Source organism: Oryx dammah, unplaced genomic scaffold, assembly GCF_014754425.2.
Source record: "Oryx dammah isolate SB20612 unplaced genomic scaffold, SCBI_Odam_1.1 HiC_scaffold_15, whole genome shotgun sequence".
NCBI classification, from domain to species: Eukaryota; Metazoa; Chordata; class Mammalia; order Artiodactyla; family Bovidae; genus Oryx; species Oryx dammah.
The window spans coordinates 45,858,858-45,879,692 of record NW_024070199.1 but is presented as its reverse complement, the minus strand read 5'-3'; the positions used below and the strand labels follow the sequence as shown (position 1 = coordinate 45,879,692).

General features: G+C 52.9%; 1 protein-coding gene across 4 annotated transcripts in view; it reads right to left on the bottom strand.

Annotated features, from left to right (window-relative positions):
- The window catches only part of PPFIA1 (PTPRF interacting protein alpha 1), a 77,823-nt gene that overhangs the window by 31,126 nt on the left and 25,862 nt on the right, over positions 1-20,835 (bottom strand). For 3 of the 4 annotated variants that reach the window (XM_040255276.1, XM_040255278.1, XM_040255279.1), the window contains exons 2-13: positions 16,262-16,363; positions 15,635-15,799; positions 14,908-14,982; positions 14,438-14,539; positions 13,993-14,214; positions 12,239-12,385; positions 10,725-10,859; positions 9,118-9,201; positions 6,308-6,439; positions 4,999-5,061; positions 3,970-4,049; positions 1,693-1,828 (exon numbers count right to left, since the gene is read on the bottom strand). In XM_040255276.1, the coding sequence (XP_040111210.1) occupies positions 1,693-1,828; positions 3,970-4,049; positions 4,999-5,061; positions 6,308-6,439; positions 9,118-9,201; positions 10,725-10,859; positions 12,239-12,385; positions 13,993-14,214; positions 14,438-14,539; positions 14,908-14,982; positions 15,635-15,799; positions 16,262-16,363 (1,443 nt within the window). Of the gene's footprint in view, positions 1-1,692; positions 1,829-3,969; positions 4,050-4,998; positions 5,062-6,307; positions 6,440-9,117; positions 9,202-9,542; positions 9,618-10,724; positions 10,860-12,238; positions 12,386-13,992; positions 14,215-14,437; positions 14,540-14,907; positions 14,983-15,634; positions 15,800-16,261; positions 16,364-20,835 lie in introns of all 4 variants that reach the window. The other variant, XM_040255280.1, reaches the window with a different exon arrangement.

Here is a 20,835-nt window from a genome sequence, read left to right as displayed (position 1 = left end):
GGGAACCAGCAGATGGCTCCTCCAGGGCTGCCTGCAGCGCCCACCGCGGGTCTCTGAGAGCTCCCCGGGAGCGGCCTCTACTGTCCCCCTCCCAGCCCAGTCCCTGCAAGCAGGTGGGGTGCTCACCCCACAGGGCAGCCCCCAGGGGCTCCAAGGACCCCGTGTTAACAAGCCCCCTCCCCACCCGCCCAGCATGTCTCTCCCTCGGCTCCAGGCCCCGCCCTCCCTGGGGCTCTTCCTCAGTCCCTTGTGCCCTTCTCAACCTCGGAACGTGGGGTGGCCCCCGGCTCTACCCTTGCACCCCATCTCTCTCCACAGGCACCTGCCTGGTGACTTTATCTTGCTCGTGCCTTTAAACACCATCTGCATGCCTGCAACCCTAGTCCACCTTGAGCTGAGTGAGTCCTCTCCCGGATGCAGGCTGGAACACAGCTGCTGACCAGACACATCCCCTGGACGGGCCTGTCCACCTCCACAGGGCAGAGGCCCGGCTCTGAGCTCCGGCCTGGCAGCCCTCCTCACAGTAGGAAACAGGCTCTGGCCTCGAGCTGCTCAGGCCTGAGCCCGGGTCCTCCCTGATCCAGGCCTCTCTCTCCCTTATCCCTGCTGGTTGACAAGACCCTTGATCTATCTCCAACTGGCGACTTCTCTTCCCGCCTCCAGGTCTTTGGTTCAAGGTCACCCTCCTGGTGTCACCTCGCTGGCCACCCTGTTCACACACGATCATCCCCTCCTCCTCGGACAACTTGGGCACTCTGGTTTCCTTTCCCTGCTCATTACTGTCCGACAGGCTGCGCGGGTTTAAAAAGGGGTCCACAAATCCTTCCATCCTCCTCCCTTCAAGAGGCAGAAGGGGCAACTCCTGCTCAGCCCGAGCGAGGCAGGACTTTGCAGCTCACGCTCGAAAACAGAAGTGAAGGTGTGCGGCTTCCGACCAGGGCACGAAAGGCGCCGGGCTACACCCCGCGCTCTCGCTCTCAGAGGGCGTTCCGAGGAAAGCCAGGGCACGCAGAGGTCCGCATAGCAGGGACCCGGGCCTGTCCCCAGCAGCCAGGTGAGTCTGAAAGCCTGCCATCCAGCCCCAGGGGGCCTTCCCAAATCTGCGCCCTCAGGAGGCCCCGAGTCAGGCCCGCTTGCGACAGTGACGGAAACTGTGGGCCGTGGCCTGCTCACCGCGAGGTTACCAAGCTCCGCAGCGGTTCGTTATGCAGCAGGGGATAAAGAACGCGCACGGTTTTTAAGTCCCTGCTGGAGTCCCAGTTCCGACGACGTCTGGCCTAAACTAGCTGCCCACTGAACGTGGGAGCTCAAAACACAGAGACATACGAGAAAACACACGCCGTGAATGAGGCGAAGATACGAAGGCGCTTGAACTTCCAACGAGAATCTTCTCACTAAAACATGAGGCGTGTGTGGATCCATTCACTAGTAGGACGATTTCAAAACTGTGCTAATTAGTACCGTGCCAGGCCTCACAGGAAGCCACACCTTATCAAAATCGGTTCTTTAAAAAAAAAAAAAAACATGTCTTAAAAGTAAACTCTTAGACAGAAAAAGGAAAATGGGAAGATGTAAAGCCATCTATCAACACTTGGTTCCAAAACCGTGTCAGGACCACAGTGTCGGGGGGCGGGGGCCTCACAAGGTGCCCACCAGGGACAGGCAGGGGGCGGGGGGGGGGGCGGTCCTTGCCTTGGACGGCTCGTCGCGCAGCGCTGCCAGCCGGCCTTTCTGGGGGCGCCGCAGCACCGCCGCGCCGCTGAAGGAGTCTGCCGGCCCGTCAGCCACAGGGAACCTGAAGTCCGGGACGCTGCCTAGGTGCGGTCGGCTGGAACACACAGGAAGGAAGAATGCTGTTAGGAGAAAAGAAAGCTCACTCTGTCAGTCAAGCCAGAGCCTGTCAACCTGGAAAATTGGCAATTTCACAGAAAAGGGGCCGCGGGACAGGCTCTGACCTCCTGGCTCCAACAGCAGCAGGCCGCCCGCTGCCCTGAGAACACTCAGGTCTCAGCGCTGCCAGCTGGGCAGCTCCCATTTGTGGGGAAGGCAGCACTCAGGCAAGGGTGTGGCTGGCTGCCCGTTGCTCGGGGCCACGGTCCCCCCAGAGCCCGCCCTCAGGTCCCAGGGTGGGGCTGCACCTTCTCTGCCGGCTCCTGGGCACCCGCACCCCCTCCGGCCTGTGCCTGCTCTGCCCTCCACCTCCCGCATGACGTCCACGGACCACAAACACCCGTCTCCCTGGAACACTGTCTGCACCGCTCTCAGCACTTCTAATGGCGCCTCAGACAGCCCATGGCACAAAGCCCTTGGACCCACAGCTCAGAGCTGAGCCACATGGGTGTTTCCCAGGAGATCCAAGTCTGGAACCTTCCGGAGCCACACCTGTCTTCCCTCCCATCTCCCCTCCCTCCTAATGGAACCGCTCCTTTCTCTGCTCAACTTCTACCGCAGCACACTTGGGAATCAGGTGGAAGCTACAACAGAGTCTGCTTGGGACTGTGGACATTCGCCTCTGAAGGCCACAGAGGCCTCCGGGTTGGGACGCCCCCCCCCACCATCACCTCACAGTCCCCTCGCGGAGTGCAGCCTCCATCACTCTCCCCCTCCTCACCTGAGGCTCTTTCCTCCGGGAGAAGGTCTCAGAGACAAGGTGACCAATTCCATTGGGAGGTCCTGCCAAATACACTGAGCCTGCCCTGCCTCTGATCCAGGCTTCAGTCCCCACTCCCCCGGCCTGGGCCAGCCTGCCCTGCCCGGGAGCCAGCCCCGAGGCCTGACCTGTGCCGCCGAGTCACTGACCCCTGGAGAGCTGCCTCCTGGAGACACCCCTCCGTGGCCCAGCCACTGCGGTCCCCGTCTTCAGAGCACAGCGGCCCCTCCTACTCCCCGGCTGCCTCCTCTTCTCATCTCTCTCACTGACACGCAGGAGACTGGTGACCAGGCTTCTCCCTCTGAACCCCCAACCGCGCCAGGGCTTCGGGTTCCAGCACCAGCACCCTCCTTGTTGCCCAAAGTCCACAGAGCAGGAGGCCGTGTCCACCTCCTCTTCCTCCACTGTCCGCACAGTCCTCCTCACACTCGCCTCGTCCACCCCGGGAGCAGGGGGTCCCCCCCACCGACAGCACCAGGCCCTCACCCTGGAGGAGCTCTGCGGGCAAGGCCGGCCAGGTGCCCCATCCGTCCCGCAGGGCGTGTGCTCCCCTTGAACTCCACCCGCCGTGGTTTCAGACACAGGGCCAGTTTCTGGTTCTGCCTTTGTCTACAATGATATCGCTTTTCTCTAGAAGGCTGGGCGGGGACCCTGGACCGCGGGGATCCCCTAAGCACACAAACGCAAAAACATGCACGCGGGCTCCAAAGAGTCTCCTAAATCAGGATTCAAGCAAGAGTCGGTTTCCTACAGATGAATGTCACCAGTTAAGCACTTTAATAACCTTTGCTAAAGTTTAACTCTCACTTGTGACCATTTTCCATGAAGAAGCCAAAGAAAAATCTAAATACTTAGTTAAGAATTACCGCCCCTATAACAAGGAGTGGATGCTCATTAATCTGCTTGCCTCATTCCCAAGCCAGGTGATTGCTCCCACCGCAGCCAACTGGCAAGTCACGTCTGTCTCCATTCACGTAAAAAAGACTACAGGCCATTAACCTTCTGCGACTCTTCAGAAACATCAATGTCACGGTCTGTCAGGCCCCTCAAATGAATACACCCAAGTATCAACTGGTCAGCCCCCCACTTCCAAACCTCCACCTGTGGTTTTGAGTTTTGTCAATCCTGTGACCACCACTCTGTGGTACCAAGTTGGACCCTAAGGAACGATGCTTGTCTCTTCCCTCTCACTGGCCACGAAGCTACAGGCTCCTTGAGGTGCGGCCATGAGCGACACCCAGTCATACTGTCCGCACACCGACAGGCCCTTAAGGCCACACTCGACAGCATGGAGAGGAGCTGCCCGGGGGGCGCCCTACCCGTGGTGGAGGGGAGCCCCTCGCAGCCTCGTCTGCTCCAGTTCGGCTCTCAGGGTTTCCAGGTTTAGAATCAGCTGGTCCTACGAAACAGCAAATGACAGCCTGCACCGCTTGCTTTCCAGATGTAAAATGACTTGCACCAAAATGTGCATGACAGGCGAGGTCAGTAGGTATCAACTCCAAACACTTTAATTCTGAGAAAATGTTCTCTAAGAGTCCCATAGCAAATATAAACACTCAGAACAGTATTACCCCTTATAAACCATAATGAAGAGGAAGTTCCATCCCAGGTGTAGGAAAGCTTCTGGAGGAAACATGGCAAGCCATTACCAGTGATGGCGTCTGCAGAGAGAAGCTGGACTTGGGGCGGGGGTGGGGGTGGGGGGGCAGGACTTACTCTGTTGCCCTCGCTCCTCTCATTGCTTTAAACCATCTCCACGGAGCTCACACTCACTCCCGGGCATTCCTCACACTCATTCCTCTGCACCCCACTTCACTTCTTCACAGGGTAAAACAAGTCACATGGGTCAAGGTTCCGAGTCACTCAGCTCAACCTGGCAGCTCCGTGTTGTCGGCCACGGCCGTCACGCGCCTCATGCAGCCACGGAGCGCGTGAGACAGGCCGGCGCAAAGCTCAGTGTGGGAATCACAGAGGAGATTTCAAGACTCACGGTGAAAGACAGAACGTAAAGTAGCCCGTTCGTTCTTAGGAAATTTTAGACTGTGTGTGTGGCTCGTATTATCTGACGGACAGCTCTGTCCAAGTGAAAGGCTCGTGCTTTGCCTCAGCTTTCGAGTGAACCTGCTACTCAGAATTCTGAACCACACAGGATGGCCACACACTCTAAATCCACCTACGATGCAAATACATTCAGTGTTCACAGCCAGAAGCGCCACACACGATGCAGCGGTGGGCGAGCCGTAGGGAACACGTGACTCGACCTCCACCGGGCATCTGTAGGGATTCAGGTGGACTCCAGCTCAAGTCGGCTCTTAACAAATTTCTGAACGATTTAGACATGTAAGTACCTTGTCGTTCTGCATTTCTTCTAATTGCTTTTTCGCATTTTCAACTTCCCGTAGAAGAGAATTCTGAAAAAGATACAAAGAGTGCTTTGGTGTCAATTCTTACAGATGCTGTGTGGACTGCGGGACAGCCACACTGCTGTCTGAAAGCATAAAGCCCCTCGAGATGAGCGGCGGGCCTCACGCCCAGCGTGAAGTGCCGGCACGAGGCCAGGTGAAAACTCTTCACACTGACTTGTGCACAGACAGTCTTCTCCTCCCCCGACTGATCTTCTAGATACAAGGAGGCCAGCTCCCTGGGGCAAGTGAAACTGCTTTAAACTTGCTTTCAGCTTTTGTAGTTCAGTGGTCACGCAGGAAATTGGTGCAGGTTTCACATGCAAAATTCAAACCCGAGACAAAACTATCCCCACCTCAGGGCCGGCCCACAGGTCAGGGTGAAGTGAGGGGCCTTCCCCGGGTGGACTCTAGTGAAGTGTGTGCATCATCTTGGGTTTTGTGGGGGAAAAACATGCCGCAGAACTTCTAGTGGCCACGGGTCTCTCTCAGACGAGCGCCGCCCAAGCGCCGACCTCGGGGAAGGTTCTGCGCCTCGTCTTTAGGGCACTGGTGCAGCTGGGACAGGTTTTCACCGAACCTGAACCAGAGTGTTGCCCACTGAGCTGCTCTGACAGCGGTTCTCAGACATTTTCCGAAGCAAATGAAAAGAGAGAAGGCTGGAGTTGGATTATGAGAATGCTTGCTTTTAGCTGATTCAATCTTTTCTATCACGTTATATAAAAGCTACTGAACTAAACTCACTGATTAGCCGCGTCGGGCCTCGGCTGCACACGCAGGGCTCCTCTGCCGTGGTTGCCCCGCGGCACGCAGGACCTTAGCTCCCCAACCAGGGATCGAACCTGCGTCCCTGAGCTTGCAAGGCAGACTCTCAACCACTGGACTGCCAGGAAAGGCCCAGAAATAAACTTCTAAGAAAGAAATGAAGGGGTGAGGGTGGACCTAGAAGAAAATTCTAGCACGGCGGCTGTAACCCGGGGCCATCAGTGGATTCGGCTCACTGATGCTTTCGTAACGGTTGCGGGCACATGGCTACGTCTGTTCCTTACACGCTGCCTGTGGATGCTGTCACGCTTACTGAGTAGCGTGCCAATAAAGATTACTGTGTGCCAGATTATTCATGCCAGTAAAGACACTACTGTAGGGAACAGTTTTCCAACTTCTCTCCTGGAGATTCCCCACAGCCCGCCCCCCAACAAACCAGGCTGGGCCGGGTCAGACGCCTCTTGGTAAAGCGGCTGAGGGGCTGGCTCACCTTATCCTCCAGAGCAGCCATTCTCTCCTTCAGATGAAGCTGAAGCCTCTCGTTTGATTCGGACAGAAGCTTATCCACGGTATCTGATAAGCGTTTATTGTGTTCTTCATTCATTTTTTCTCTCTGCCTTGCCTAAAACAGGAAAAACAAAAATTCATCAACTTCAAGAACAAGTATGGTCATTATTTTAAAAGCACCAGGGAGCCGCGACGTGAGCGGGCTGTGCCCTGGCTCCCAAGGCGGTCCCTCCCAGGGCCACCTCTGGGGGGCTCTTGAGCATCACAGAGCAGACAGGCAGGTGCAGAGGGAGGCAGGGACTTCACTGGTCAAAGGTCACTCCCAACGCTTCTCTTTGGCAGAGCACCTGGAGGACCTTACTGTCACCAGCCATTACCTGTTGGAGGGGCTGGGGGAGCAAGTAGATGTACACTCAGAAACAAGCAGACTTTAAAGGGAATCGGCTTACACACATGTTGGTGGAGGAATTTCCCAATATATAAACAGAAGCTTGAGTCTGGATTAAGGGGGTGAAATGAATTCAATTTATCAAGCAAAAGGTGAGAAAATTCATTTTGGAAGAAAAGCGAGTGGAGACAGACTTTCACATATGCTTCTTTACATCCAACATCACTTGAATTCTTTGTAACGATTGCTGTTTTTTAGTCACTCAGTCATGTCTGACTCTCTGTGACCCCATGGACTGCAGCACGCCAGGCCTCCCTGCCCTTTACTGCCAGAGTCTGCTCAAACTCACATCCACTGGGTCGCTGATGCCATCCAACTGATTGTCCTCTCTCGTACCTTCTCCTCCTGCCCTCAATCTTTCCCAGCATTGGGGTCTTTTCCAGTGTGTCAGTTCTTCACATCAGGTACTGGAAAAAGTATTGGCCAAAGTATTGGAGCTTCAGCTTTAGCATCAGTCCCTCCAACGAATATTCAGGACTGATTTCCTTTGGGATAGATTGGTTTGATCTCAATGAAGTCCAGGGGACTCTCAACAGTCTTCTCCAACACCTCAGTTCAAAAGCATCAATTCTTCAGCACTCAGCCTTCTTTATGGTCCAGCTCTCACATCCATATGTGACCACTGGAAAAACCACAGCTTTGACTAGGTGGACCTTTGACGGCCAAGTCACGTCTCTGCTGTTTAATATGCTGTCTAGGTTGGTCACAGCTTTTCTTCCAATGATAATTCATATTCAGTTCAGTTCAGTGCTCAGTCATGTCTGACTGTGCGACCCCATGGACTGCAGCACACCAGGCTTCCCTGCCCATCACCAACTCCCAGAACTTGCTCAAACTCATGTCCATTGAGTTGGTGATGCCATCCAACCATCTCATCCTCTGTCATCCACTCTCTTCCTGCCTTCAATCTTTCCCAGCATCAGGGTCCTTTCCAATATGATAATTCATATTAAAAACTAGAAGTAATTACCTCAAGCAATTTTTCAATGTAAAAACAAAGTGGGCAAGTCTTTGTTTTATACAATTTCATGGTTTAAAAAGCTGTTTTAGGATCTACTGTATAAAAAAAAAAATGGAGAGAAGACAAAAGAATGATATATTTGAGATTGTCCCTATGCTGGAAATTGCTGAAGCTAATCGATGGGTCATGGGTATTTATTATACTGCTCCTTCCACTTTGAGGCATGTTTCAAGTTTTCCATCATAAAAAATTAAAAAACAGATTATTTTCTGTTAAAACAGAATCTTCTCTAGCAACACAATTCAAAAGCATCACTTCTTCAGCGTTCAGCCTTCTTTATGGTCCAACTCTCACATCCATATGTGATTACTGGAAAAAAACAATAGCTTTGACTATATGGACCCTTGTCGGCAAAGTGATGTCACTACTTTTTAATATGCTGTCTAGGTTTATCATAGCTTTCCAAGGAGCAAGGATTTTTTAATCTCATGGCTGCAGTCATCATCTGCAGTGATTTTTGAGCCCAAGAAAATAAAACCTGTCACAGATTCCACATTAAGACATCAGTATTCAAAAATTTTTAAAGCAAAACAAAAGTCTACTTTGAATCAGCTCAGTCATAAACAGCATCCCAATCTCAACAGCCTCTGAGCAGCAGTTCTGAAAGTAAGGAAGTGCACCCCTGATCGGGAGACGAGCTCTCTACCAAGGTGGGGAGGGCGCCTCACCGCGGGTCTCATGATGGGAGTCAGCATCGCTGCCCCCGGGAACCTGCGTGTGAGGCTCTGCAGTCCAGGCCCAAGAACGTAGGCGTGATGGGGACAGTACTGACGCCTGAGGCTGGACCTGGGAGGCCCCTCCGTTTACCGTGTGGCCGACCCTTCCGGGAAACCCCTCTTAGGACCTGGGGATGCGAGCCTCCACCGTCGCCCTTTCCTGACGTGCCTTCTGTCACAGCGCAGCTGCGGTTCTCCTCCTGTCCAGGAGCAGCCATCCTACACACGTGTCTGGACCAGCAGTCTGGCATGGGGGACTCCAGCGCCTCCTCCGAGGCAAGCAGGCTGCACACCTGGGCGCCACGCCTTCAGCTTCGTGGGCCTGGACTGGCACCTCAGGTTTGTCTGAGGGTCACTCTAAAGGCCGCCTATACCCCGAGCAGCTGCCCCGACTGGCTGCTCAGAGCAACAAGCAGCCTCCTTGGATGTGGGGGGTCCCCTGGGCCCTGCCCACCGCCTATGGGCGACCATCTCTGACCCTGCTCCTGAGAAGGTGGGCGCCCGGGTCAGCAGACGGGGCCACACACGCACACACTCGACGGCAGAGACGGGAGTGGCGGAGAAAGACGGTGCCAGCCCAGACACGGCCTCCCTGCCAGCACACGCACCCGCTGCAGCTCCTGGCTCTTCTCCTCCAGCTGGGCCTCCATCTGCCGCAGCCTCTCCTCGATGTTGCCGTGTCTCTCTTCCGCCTGTCGGCCAAGAACAGGGTCAGTCCCGCTCGCAGCGCCCGTCCTGACGGCACGCGGGCTGTGACCCCAGGGGCGGCAAGCGGGCCATGCTCTATGTGGACCACGGGCCCCGGGTTTGCGGGGGGCACGCCCGCATGCCTGCTCATGCCACCTGTGTGGCTTCGCATGTGACATGTGGGTGACGGAAGGTGCTGGTGACCGGCTCGTGAAAGGAGACGTGCTCCCCACCACCCTGGGCCTCGCACCCGCGGCCGCTGCGCCACCTCCTTGGACTGCATGTGACGAGCCAGGGTCGGCAGCGGGCAGCAGCAAGCACGGGACGTGCGAGACACACATTCTACCTTCCTAAGCTGGGAGGGAAGTTCGAACCGTTTAGCCTCCTTAGTGGCAGAGCTTCCGGAAGACAAAAGGTCGGACTACAAGGCCGACCAGGGACGGACAGCAGAGATGCGTGGGGAGAGGAGAAACTAAGCCTTGAGAGGAAGAGCACCGGCAGAAGGGCGCCCCCTGGTGGCTATTAGTGACCCTGCTCTGGGAGGGTCTGCGAGCACCAGTCAGCCCCTCAGCCGCTCGCGGAGCTCCGGGCAACGCTCCCGACAGCCGTGCCAGCACAGGCCCGCCCGACTCTCCGTGCCCAGCCAGAGCCCACCAGCAGCGTGGGGCAACACCTTTCCCGCCAGAAGGACGGGGTGGCTGGCGGCTGGCAGTGGGGATGATGCCCCCAGCAGCACCACATCCCCGGGACGTGGCCTCTCACCCACGGGCTCCCGGTGACGGCGCACTGGGAGTGGGGCTCGTGCCCCGCTGTGACTTTCAACAAGTGTGTGAATAAAGACTTACTGCTACTGCTGCTAAGTCGCTGCAGTCGTGTCCGACTCTGTGCGACCCCATAGACGGCAGCCCACCAGGCTCCACCGTCCCTGGGATTCTCCAGGCAAGAACACTGGAGTGGGTTGCCATTTCCTTCTCCAATGCGTGAAAGAGAAAAGTGAAAGTGAAGGTGCTCAGTCGTGTCTGACTCTTACGACCCCATGGAGTGCAGCCTACCAGGCTCTTCCGTCCATGAGATTTTCCAGGCAAGAGTACTGGAGTGGGTCGCCAGTGCCTTCTCTGAATAAAGACTTAAGAGTCTCCTAAATGAGAATGGGATTTTCCTAGGTCTGAGAAGAACTATCCTGCCAAGGCTCTGAGTTGGTGACTGACTGAACTCTTGAGAAGCAGTGACTCTGAGCTGAAGCGTCCCGGGGACACACAGAACACGAACAAAACGTACGGAGATTAACGGAGGGATGACACAGAAGCGGGGACACTGTCCGACACTCCAGGAGCGCCCCTGTCTCAGACGGGCAGCATGACCCCCGTGTCTGCGCTCCTGCCTGGACTGGGCACCAGGGGCAGGGGCGTGGTGGGGCAGCACGGGACAGGCCCTCCCCGCGGCCCCCCACCCCCGGGGCCCAGAGCGGTGCCTGGGAGGGCGCGGCCACCTCTGCACACGCCCAGCCCCCGCGGACCCAGAGCAGCACCTTGGAGAGCGCGGCCACCCTCTGCGCCAGCTCGGCCTCCACCTCGGGCAGCGTCTCCGCCCTCCGCAGCGTCTGCTGCAGCTTCTGCTCCGCCAGCTCCAGGCGCTCCTGCAACTGCCGGTTTTTATCCTCTGTCTACAAAGGGAGAGCAGAGTGTGAAAACGGGCCGAGTTGCTGAGACAAAACCTAAACGCACGTGTCTACCGGATTAGTTCTGTTTCAGCAGCTGCGTCACGGTAAATTTTCTCAGTGTTCCTGGGCTTAGTCTCACTGGGCAGAACACCTCCTGCCAGAGTATTTGCCTTTCCTAAACATCCCCAAAGAAGTCTTAAAAAAAAAAAAAAAAAAAGTTCTTGTACATTAAAGATCAGTTTTCTATAGAAGCTTATTCATTCTTGTTGACAAGTTAAGGGAAGAAGGGTTCAGTACTGACCTTCTTAAAACATCACCAGAATCACCATTTGAAGGGAACCCTACTGACCCGACGGCCACGGGCATGTGAGCCAAAATACGGCTTTCATCTCCTCTGAAATACAGACATGCTAAGAGTGTGCCTGGTGAAATGCCAGTCAACTGATATTTGTAAATGCACGATTATTCTTTTAAAAGATCTTGTCAGTCTGAAAAACTTTCAACGTAGAAAATTTAGACAGATTCTTTTTTAAAAAAGGAAAAAAAATTAAATTATCTGTAAGCTCAGGTTCCTGAGAGGTTAACATTTGTTTCTAAGCAGCTTTCTTATTTTTTCCATGTGTGTTATTATTCTATGTTTATACACAAATGATACGATATGCTTTAAAACCCTCAGAAAACAACAGCATATGGCACAGGGTATTTTCTGATCTGCCTTTTGCAGCCATTATTTTGTATATCATAATGCTCTTAATTAGCATTCCACATCATAAATTTTAGTGGTTTTCTAGTATTTTATTTTTGTGTTGGGGCCAATGATATCCTTTGCAACACACCAGACCGACTCACTTTGCTTTGAGAAGCCAGATTTGGTTCTCCTGGTTAAGTCCTGATTATCTGAGACCACCGGGGAACAGAAGCGAGTAAGGCTCACCAAACCACAGGAGGTGCAAAGCCTAATCAGACCGGAGCTGTAACCCTGCCTTTTGTCACAGTGACCCCAGTTCCCAACAGGCAGCCAGCTGCCGTGAAGTTCCCTGCCACTCTCTGCTCTGTCAGTAAAAACGCTAACAAGCCAACAGATTCACGTTCAAGTAAAACAAAAGAGTCGTGAGTGGAATTCCACAAAATGGTTAAACCAAATCCCAAATAATTCAAACCTGTAAGCTGCAGTCACCCCCAATTTTTAAAAAATGTATTTCATTCCGGTACAGCTGATTTACCATGGTGTACATCCACACTTTTCAACACAGTATTTTAGGGTCATAAGAACTTTAGACTGGGACTTGATTTCCAACGCGGGAGCCACATGAAAAGGTCTTTACCTTCCTCAGTAACGCACGACTATAAAAGTCAGACACAGTTCAATAAAAGCCATTTACCTGTCGATGCATAGAATCCTTATTTGCGATTTCATTTTCAAGTTTATCATTGAGGTCATGCACAGAGGTGGCTTCGCGCTGTGCAGCGAGGTAGCGTTTCTCAAGGGTAGTGATTCTCTCCTCCATGTCCTCCTTCTGGGCCATGGCCTACACCGGGCATTGCAGAGGAGAAAAGGTAACTCATTATCATGGAACGCTCCGATACACTTAAGAGTAAAAAAGCTGGGCTAAATCCTAACTTTCAAATCAAACATAAAGTTAGCGTCCTCAAGATTAAAGTCCTAGACGTGGCAGTTTTCTCTGACGTGAGCAAAAGCGCGCCTACCTCAAATGTCACAGCTACCACGACTGGCACCCATCTGTCTTAACGTTCTGTCTGGGCACTCACTTTCCCAAGCTTCTTTTCTACATAATAAACCCACACAGCAAACAGAAAGTATACTAAACCACCCTGTTACTGCAAGAATTCCAGGAGGGAAGGTATCTGGCAGGAAGTCAGGACCTCTGTCTGCTACACCATACAGGCAGGCTTGACCCAGAACAGGGAGGGACCTTCAACAGATCCAACGGGGAGCTCTGGAGGCTCGTTTCCTTGGGTAAAAGTTTGAAAAATCTCATGCAATTTCCTCAAAGTTAAAGTGAGAATATTAACGAGTGGAAAGAGAATTCAAAGTGTAACCCAACTGGGTGCAGTCTTCTCAAGCCTAGTTCTTCTAAAGCAGTTACACCACATGTATGAAGTGCTCAAACCAGGGCCAGAACTTGCTGGTGGTGCGACTCCTGTCCGCCGGCTCAAAACCCATTTCAGGTCCCTCCCTGGTCACTAGTAACCAACATGGGCAAAGTCCTAACATTAAAAGTGAAAGGTCTTAAAAACACTTTTTCCAGAATTCTCTACGTATTAAACTCTGACACCTAATCTCCTCCTGTTGCTAAAGAGTAGTGTGAATAGGTTGTACAAACATGTGCAAATATTTCTGTTTTGAGTTCTCACCCAGAATTACTCACACCAAGCTACTAAACAAGTGCCCCTGCTGTACCACGTGCTGGAGGAGTTCTCCGAGACGGTCTCACGGAGGGCGGGGGGGCAGCGTGGGCGCTGTCTGTCTGCGCACAGAGGAGAGGCGAGGCGCACAGGACAAGGCCTGAGCCAGCACTCTCCTGCGTTCACAGTAACCGCTAGGGAGCTTCTCACAACTCACAACACCCGCAGACGCGACCGCCAGGAACATCATGATTCCACACGGTCACGCGGCTCGGGCCTGAGGGTGAGGAGGGACACATACTCACTGCTGACCCACGCGCAAGATCGGCCCTATGGCACAGCACAGGGAGCAGTACTCCGTGCTCCGTGGTGAAGTGAATGGGTAGGAAATCCAAAAAAAGAGGAATACGATTCACCTTGCTGTACAGCAGAAACCGACACAGCAGTGCAAAGCAACTATATGCCAATAACTGAATGGATGGATGCATGAATTTTTAAAAAGGAACACACTGGGCCACCTAGAACTTGTAGGAATGCAGAGTCCACACCCAGGGCCAGGGCCACCCTCGTGTCGGTCCTCTGCCAACGGACCGCCCGGACCAGGCCTCTTGTACCCCAGAGCCCACGACGCAGAGGCAGGAAGGCCGCCAGCCGCGGTCCCGCCAGTGCCCTGCTCTTGCTCATGCAGCCATCCCTAGGCTGAGATCCCCGGGAGAACAAGGGACCCACAGTCCCCCGCAGGACAACGGACACGGCCGCCGTCACTCACTTCGCGGACGTCGCGCTGCAGTTTCGTGTTCACTTCCTCGGACTTGATGAGGTCCTTCCGGGCCGTGTCCAGGTCCTCCTCCAGCTCCGTCACGTGGGCAGAGAGGGCTGCCAGGCGATCCTTCATCTGGCTCTGCTCCCGCGACTGCTTGTCGATGACTTCCTGGAGCTCCATCACCTTGGCCAGGTCTTCCTCGTGGCTCAGAGAGCCGTCGGAGGATCTCTAAGGGGGGGAAGGAAGCCTTAGGCGGCCGTGTTTCGGGAGGGAGGGGACACAGCACTCCGGGCAATCGGTGAGGTCCACACTGCGTTCCGCGCTCTGGGAGCTCACAGGACCCTCACGGCCGCTCCGACCTACATGGCGCGTTGGTGAGAGGTTCCCAAAAGCCCTGCACAGACTGGACGGTAAGACGAGAACCAGGCAGAGCGCGAGACCGAGGACTTGCCTTTCCGTTGGCGCTCGGCGTGCTTTCCTGCTCGTGACTTACATCAAGCACCCCGTCCGTTAGTACCTTTTTCTGGTTATTCTGCTCTTTAAGAATCATCAGCTGAAACCAAAAAAGTGAAGGAGAATAAAGAAATAAGTAAACACAGCAAAACTCCACTTGGAAAAACTCAACTCTAAACTGAAAACACAACAGAAAAGAAAATGCGTGGTGATGCTGTCCACCCCTAATAGAGCCAGGTGATCAGAGTCAGAATCTGTCTTCTCCTGGACAAAGGGGCACTGAAGAGATCCTGCAGCTCTGAGCCACAGGCTAGTGTACTGGTCATTACAATAACCCCGGTGGGCGGGTCCTCAACCAGAAAGACTAATACACCTGATCCCCACCGCTACAGCCTTCATCCTTTTTTATACTGAAGGGATAAAAATGACAAGCCCTCACCGAATTACACGACGGCAGATCAAGCTTACCTCTTTGTGGGTGGCACCCAACTCTTCTTCTAACAGGCTACACCTCTCGAGCGCTACTCGCAATCGCTCTCTCACCTGAAATAAAAGGGGCCAAGTCACTGCATGCTGACGTGTGCATGCACGTTGGTACACTTCTCAACTGTACACTCACCCTGATACACGGCTACTGTGACAGAGCACCTTAAATGCCTCTCATTGACCTTAATGTCAAGAAAATCTGCTTGTTAACAGCTTTCAATTCTCAGTTTGACAGAACAAAATGTTATCCTAAATTAATTTTATTACCCAGTTTTAAACTGCAAATTGATATACAGAATATAATAAATCTTGAAATATTTATGCCAACTAATACTTTTAAACTGGGGGCTTCCCAGGTGGCTCAGTGGTAAAGAATCCACCTGCCAATAGAAGAGGGCAGGTTCGATCCCTGGGTCAGGAAGGTCCCCCAGAGTAGAAGATGGGCCCCCACTGCAGCATTCTTGCCTGGGAAGCCCCATGAAGAGAGGAGCGTGGTGGGCTACAGTCCACAGGGTCGGAAAGACTCGGACGTGACTGAGTGCGCAGGCAGGCAACGCCTTTAACCATATAAAACTCGGACTTCTTACAGAAAAAAACCTATTTACAAGAACACAAGACGCTCCAAAGTCAACTAGTTACACAAACACATGCGTCGTCCACCTAACAAGGCAGCAAGTGTACAAATCCAGGAGGGCTGGGTGGCTGGTACCTTCTCGTCCAGGGCCTTGTGGTGCTCGAACAGTGACTTGAGCGCCTTGAGCACCTCCACCTCGCTGGACACGCCGGCCGGGGACTGCGCCTGCCGCTTGACCACCGTCATCCGCAGGGACCGCTCGTGCCGAGAGACCAGACACTCCAGGTGCTCAAGCAGCAGCTGCGGGGCGAGGCCAGAGCAGCCCGTCAGCCTCAGGCTGGGATTCGGGGAGGGACTCCTCTCAGCCTCACGCTAAGCCCCAAACCGTGCTGAGGCACGTCGGAATCCCGCCAGTTCAGTCTCAAGTTAGACCGGACCTCCCTGGTGGCCAAGAAGTTAAGACTCCACACTTCTGCAGGGGTCGTGGGTTTAATCCCCAGTCGGGGAACTAAGATCCCACACAAAGTGAAGCGTGGACAAAAATGTAAGTTAAGAGAAACCCCCCTCAAATGTACTAAAATTACATTAGCTCTCATCATTTGAAGCGAGGTATGAGAACCCCAAACTGACCCACCCCGGTCTGCTCAGTGGGAAAATGTGGAAAATGGGTTGAAAACCAGACAGAGTTTAAAGACAGCAACACGGAGCCCGGCGCTGACCCCCGCGGGGCGAATGTCAACACGTGAGAATCCCCCTACTGACCCTGGTGTTGTTCCTTTCCGCTTTCAGCTCAGCGATTTCTTCTTCTCTTTCAAGAAGCTGCTCCCTGCATACATTTAGTTCTTTAGTAAGTGCTGCAAACTCCTAGAAAACAGTTAAATGAGTAAGTAACTAAACGTAAACACAAATTAAAACAGAGTGAGAATCTGAAGACTGACCCTGTCAAGCTTCTCCAGGCTCCACACAAAGGATCTCCCTGCCCCTCCAGAGAAGAGGGGGTCTGCTGACCCCAAGACCACACAGACCACCACTACTCAGGCCAGCCTTCAGCCTCCACCTCAACCTGGCAGGCCAGTGCCAGGGGAGAACCTGGAATACAAGCCTGCCTATTCCAGACCCAGGGAAGTCTGAAATACTTTCCTAAACATAAATCCTAACAACAAAGTGGATGAAGAGATTCTTAAACAACACACAGACAAGTGACCCAGAAACACTAGGGAGAGTGAAGAGAAAAGGGAAGGCCTACAAGGCCACCAGGCTTTGGAGTGCTCCTCTAGGGAAAGGCTGATGGCGCCCCAAGGCCGTCTCTTAGCCTGACTCCACTGAAGTCACCCAGTCATTCAATAGACTGGTTAAAATGTTAAATTCACGTTACATGTATTTTATCACAATTTACGCGCGTGCGCACATGCGCACACACGCAGAACTCTTTGGAGACAAGGTGGCTTCTAAGAGCATCGATCAGCTACAGAACGTGAACAGCCCTTCACGTCAGCATTTCAGCACAGACCGGCAAACACACAGCTCCAGTCCCGCTGGGGAGAAGCAATCCAGCGTGTCCTCACACCGGACAGACTGCCCACAAGGCACGGGCACTGGGCATCATGGCTGGGAAGCGGGCAGGGAGTGGAGCCACGGGGACTAGGTCTCCTCTCCACGGGCCCCCAGGAGCGAGGGAAGGAGGCAGGCGTTGATCTCCGAGGCGGGGACGTCTACAGGAAGAGCAGGCTTTGGAGGGAGCGCTAACCGTCCAATTTCAGACAAGCTTAATCTGAGACGTATTCGGGCCTTCAAGCGGCCGTGTCCAGTCCAGAGCCTCCCAGCCTGGAGTCCTAGGGGACACGGGCCAAGATGAGACAGAGCAGCAAGGCGCTGAGTGTGGGCAAGAAGAGCCGAGGTTTGAGCCCAGCGAGGAGTCACTGCTGGGTGGCTGGGAAGTGAGAGGCGCCGGCCAGGGAGGCTGGGGGACGCCAGGAGGGAAGGGGACCATCTCGGGCGTCAGGGGCCCTGGGCAGAGCAGCCACAGAGACAACGGGTGCCGGGAGGAGGAGTCAGCGGACTCGTCAGTAGAGCATCTGCTGAAGTGGAGGCCAGCGGTGGCCGGGACCACAGCAGGTCAGCAGCCCTGGCAGGGTCGGAAGCCCAGTGGACAGAGGATGGGGGGAGGTGGGGAGCACAGGCTCTCTCTCGTGAGGGACTCTGCAGTCAAGCGCTGAAGGCAATCGGGCGACAGTTACAGGAGACGCAGGGTCAGGAGAGCCCTCTTAGAGGATACGCTGGGGCTTGCAGGCTGATGGTTGGGGTCTGGGGCGGGGTGGGAGCTGAGCCGGCAGAGGGCACCTTTCCCGGGCGCACAGCTCACCCACAGTCAGTGGACAGGCAGTCAGATCCATGGGCCCACATCCAGATGAACAGTGAGCTGGTGGGGGTGGGGGGGCTTTCTGGAAGTCCTCCTTTAATCTCTTCCAAATTCACTGAGAAAACAGATGCCTCTGCACTGAGCAGAAGGGCGGGTAACACACACTGGGGAGGGCAGGAAGCAGGGCGGGACGCCTGGACCGTGACCGTGGGCCTTCGAGTAGACTTGAGGCCGCGTGGACGGGAAACTGATGACAGGAGCGGGTTTCCGCCGGGTGAGAGAGGCGTGCGTGTGGCAAAGGCTGGAGAGGCTGCGATGCTAGTGGACCACTGCGTTTCAGCGGCGGAAGACAACAGGGGAGACGCGGAAGGGTGAGGGACCGGGCGTGGTGGGGGGCGCGCAAGCAGGCCCAGGAGGCCTGACGGTGCTGCTGTCTGCCCCACTTCCAATCGAAGAGACCCTTCTCCACATTTCTGCCCACGCCCTTCTCCTTAACCCGTTCATCACCAGATGCAAGCCTGTATCTTTCAGACACAAAGTTTCCTTAAGTTTCTCCTAATAGCACCAAACTGTCTTCACTCACCTATGAAGAGACTATTTAATTCCCATCATTTTGGCTAAATATAAGTGCTTCTTACAATGAATCCAACAGTTAAGACCATTCTATGAAAGACTGCTTTGAATACAGTAGAAGACAAACGTATAGAACTCCACAATTATTTTTACTTAAAGAAAAACTCTTCTCTTTGCTCAAAAGAATTCAACTGAAAAAAAGTGTCAAAGCAAATTAAACTTAGGAGTTTAGATAAACGTTAGACAGGAAGTTCCAAAGTTTAAGATTCCAAAAGCATGTTCATATGTACACTGCATTTATCTTATTTTTGTAGAAAAAAACTAGTAGAGCCTGAATAAATTCCAAATGTGCAATAAATGATCTGTACTATTTCCATGATAGGAACCTAGCTGTCAGCATCCAAATTTTTTTCTCTTTAGGAAAAAATGTTTGTTTGAAAAATACTGTAAGCCAATTAAAACTGACATTCTATTTACTGTAATTAAAGTTTGAAGTCCACTCTTTGAAAGTGAACAGATACAACAGTCATTGCAATATTTTCAGTTTAAAATGTTAAGTCTGTACAATACAGATTTGCATTTCCATTTGACATTTTCTGGGATTGAGACCAGGGAAAACAATATCCAACCATTAACATCACTTTTAAAAACCTGATTTCCCATAATGTGTTAAAATGTCAATACTCATCATTTTTGGCTCTGGACAACAGGATCAGGTTACTCGAACTAGACATGCCTGGTCAAAGTCCACGATCAAGCTGGTTTTACAGTAAGTCCTACAGACGGGATGCGACATTTGGCTCCGGAAGTGATGACCATGCTCTCTTCCCAGACACCGCAGGAGGACTCGGGGGTGGGGGGGAGAGCAGCAGGGAATGGTCAAAGCCCACCCTCCTGGATGGGGTCCCTAACCCTTCCCTTCTCCAGGCCGCATCCTGTGTGCTTCACCTGACCAGCCCACATCACAGTCCTACACCTTCTAATCTCTGTAATCGCCACCAACAGTTCTGTTTTATTTTTTAATTACTCATCATTTTTGCTAACCTGAGAGAAAAGAACGAAGCTCCACGGGAGGCAACAGTGTGTGTCCTCTGAGCGGAGGGACGCGGCTGCAATAAAGGGTGGACATGGGGTCTGATTCTCAGGAGACCAAGACGAACACCTGGAGACTGAGCTGCAGAGCTCACTCAGATCATCCGCCAGCCGCAGCTGGTGCTGCTGCCAGCGCAAACGCAGGCTGCTGCTGCTAAGTCGCTTCAGTCGTGTCCGACTCTGTACGACCCCATAGATGGCAGCCCACCAGGCTCCCCCATCCCTGGGATTCTCTAGGCAAGAATAATGGAGTGGGTTGCCATTTCCTTCTCCAATGTATGAAAGTGAAAAGTCAAAGTGAAGTCACTCAGCCGTGTCCAACTCTTAGTGACCCCATGGACTGCAGCCCATCAGGCTCCTCTATCCATGGGATTCTCCAGGCAAGAGTACTGGAGTGGGGTGCCATTGCCAAAAGCAGGTTAAATCCTGAATTAAAAGATGATTAGAGGTTTATACATTCAAATGAACCAGCAAATCACATATTTCAAACTCCAATGTACTGATTAAAAGTTGCTTAGAAAGGTTGCATGTAACTATTTATATTGTGGCCCAATGATGGGAGGAGGACAGAGGGATGCTTAGACAGAAAAAGACCAGCTTGATGCCTGTGCAAAATACGAGCCACAAGTTCACGAGACTTATTTACAGTTATCAGGGTGATGGCACTGGATTTCCAATCACTGATTATTTGCAAGCATATATGAAACTGCTTATGAAAAATGCACAAGCACTTCAAAGGTCCCAATACATGCGATTTATCTTTTCTTATTTCTAAGAATTGTTGTTTAGTCGCTCAGTCATGTCGGATTCTTTGCGACCACATGGACTGCAGCAGGCCAGGCTTCCCTGTCCTTCACCATCTCCCAGAGTTTGTTCAAACTCATGTCCATTGAGTCGGTGATGCCATCCAACCATCTCGTCCTCTGCTGCCCCCTTCTCCTCCTGCCATCGAACCTTCCAGCATCAGGGTCTTTCCCAACGAGTCGGCTCTTCACATCAGGTGGCCAAAGGATTGGAGCTTTAGTTTTGGCATCAGTCCTTTCAATGAATATTCAGGGTTTCTAAGAATAGAGACTGATAAAATTTATGCTCATACATAGCGCTTGGCAATTAACTAATGGAGACTGTATACTCCGAACCTAAAAAACCATGGAGCAGAGCAGTACTGCAATGTGACTTCCATTTGGTTAAAAGCAAACACAACCTTTCATATATATATTCTTATACACATTTACATAAGAATATACATATTTCTTAAATAGATATAAGAACTGAGGGCCTGCGTTTGATCCCTGGCGGGGGAACTAAGATC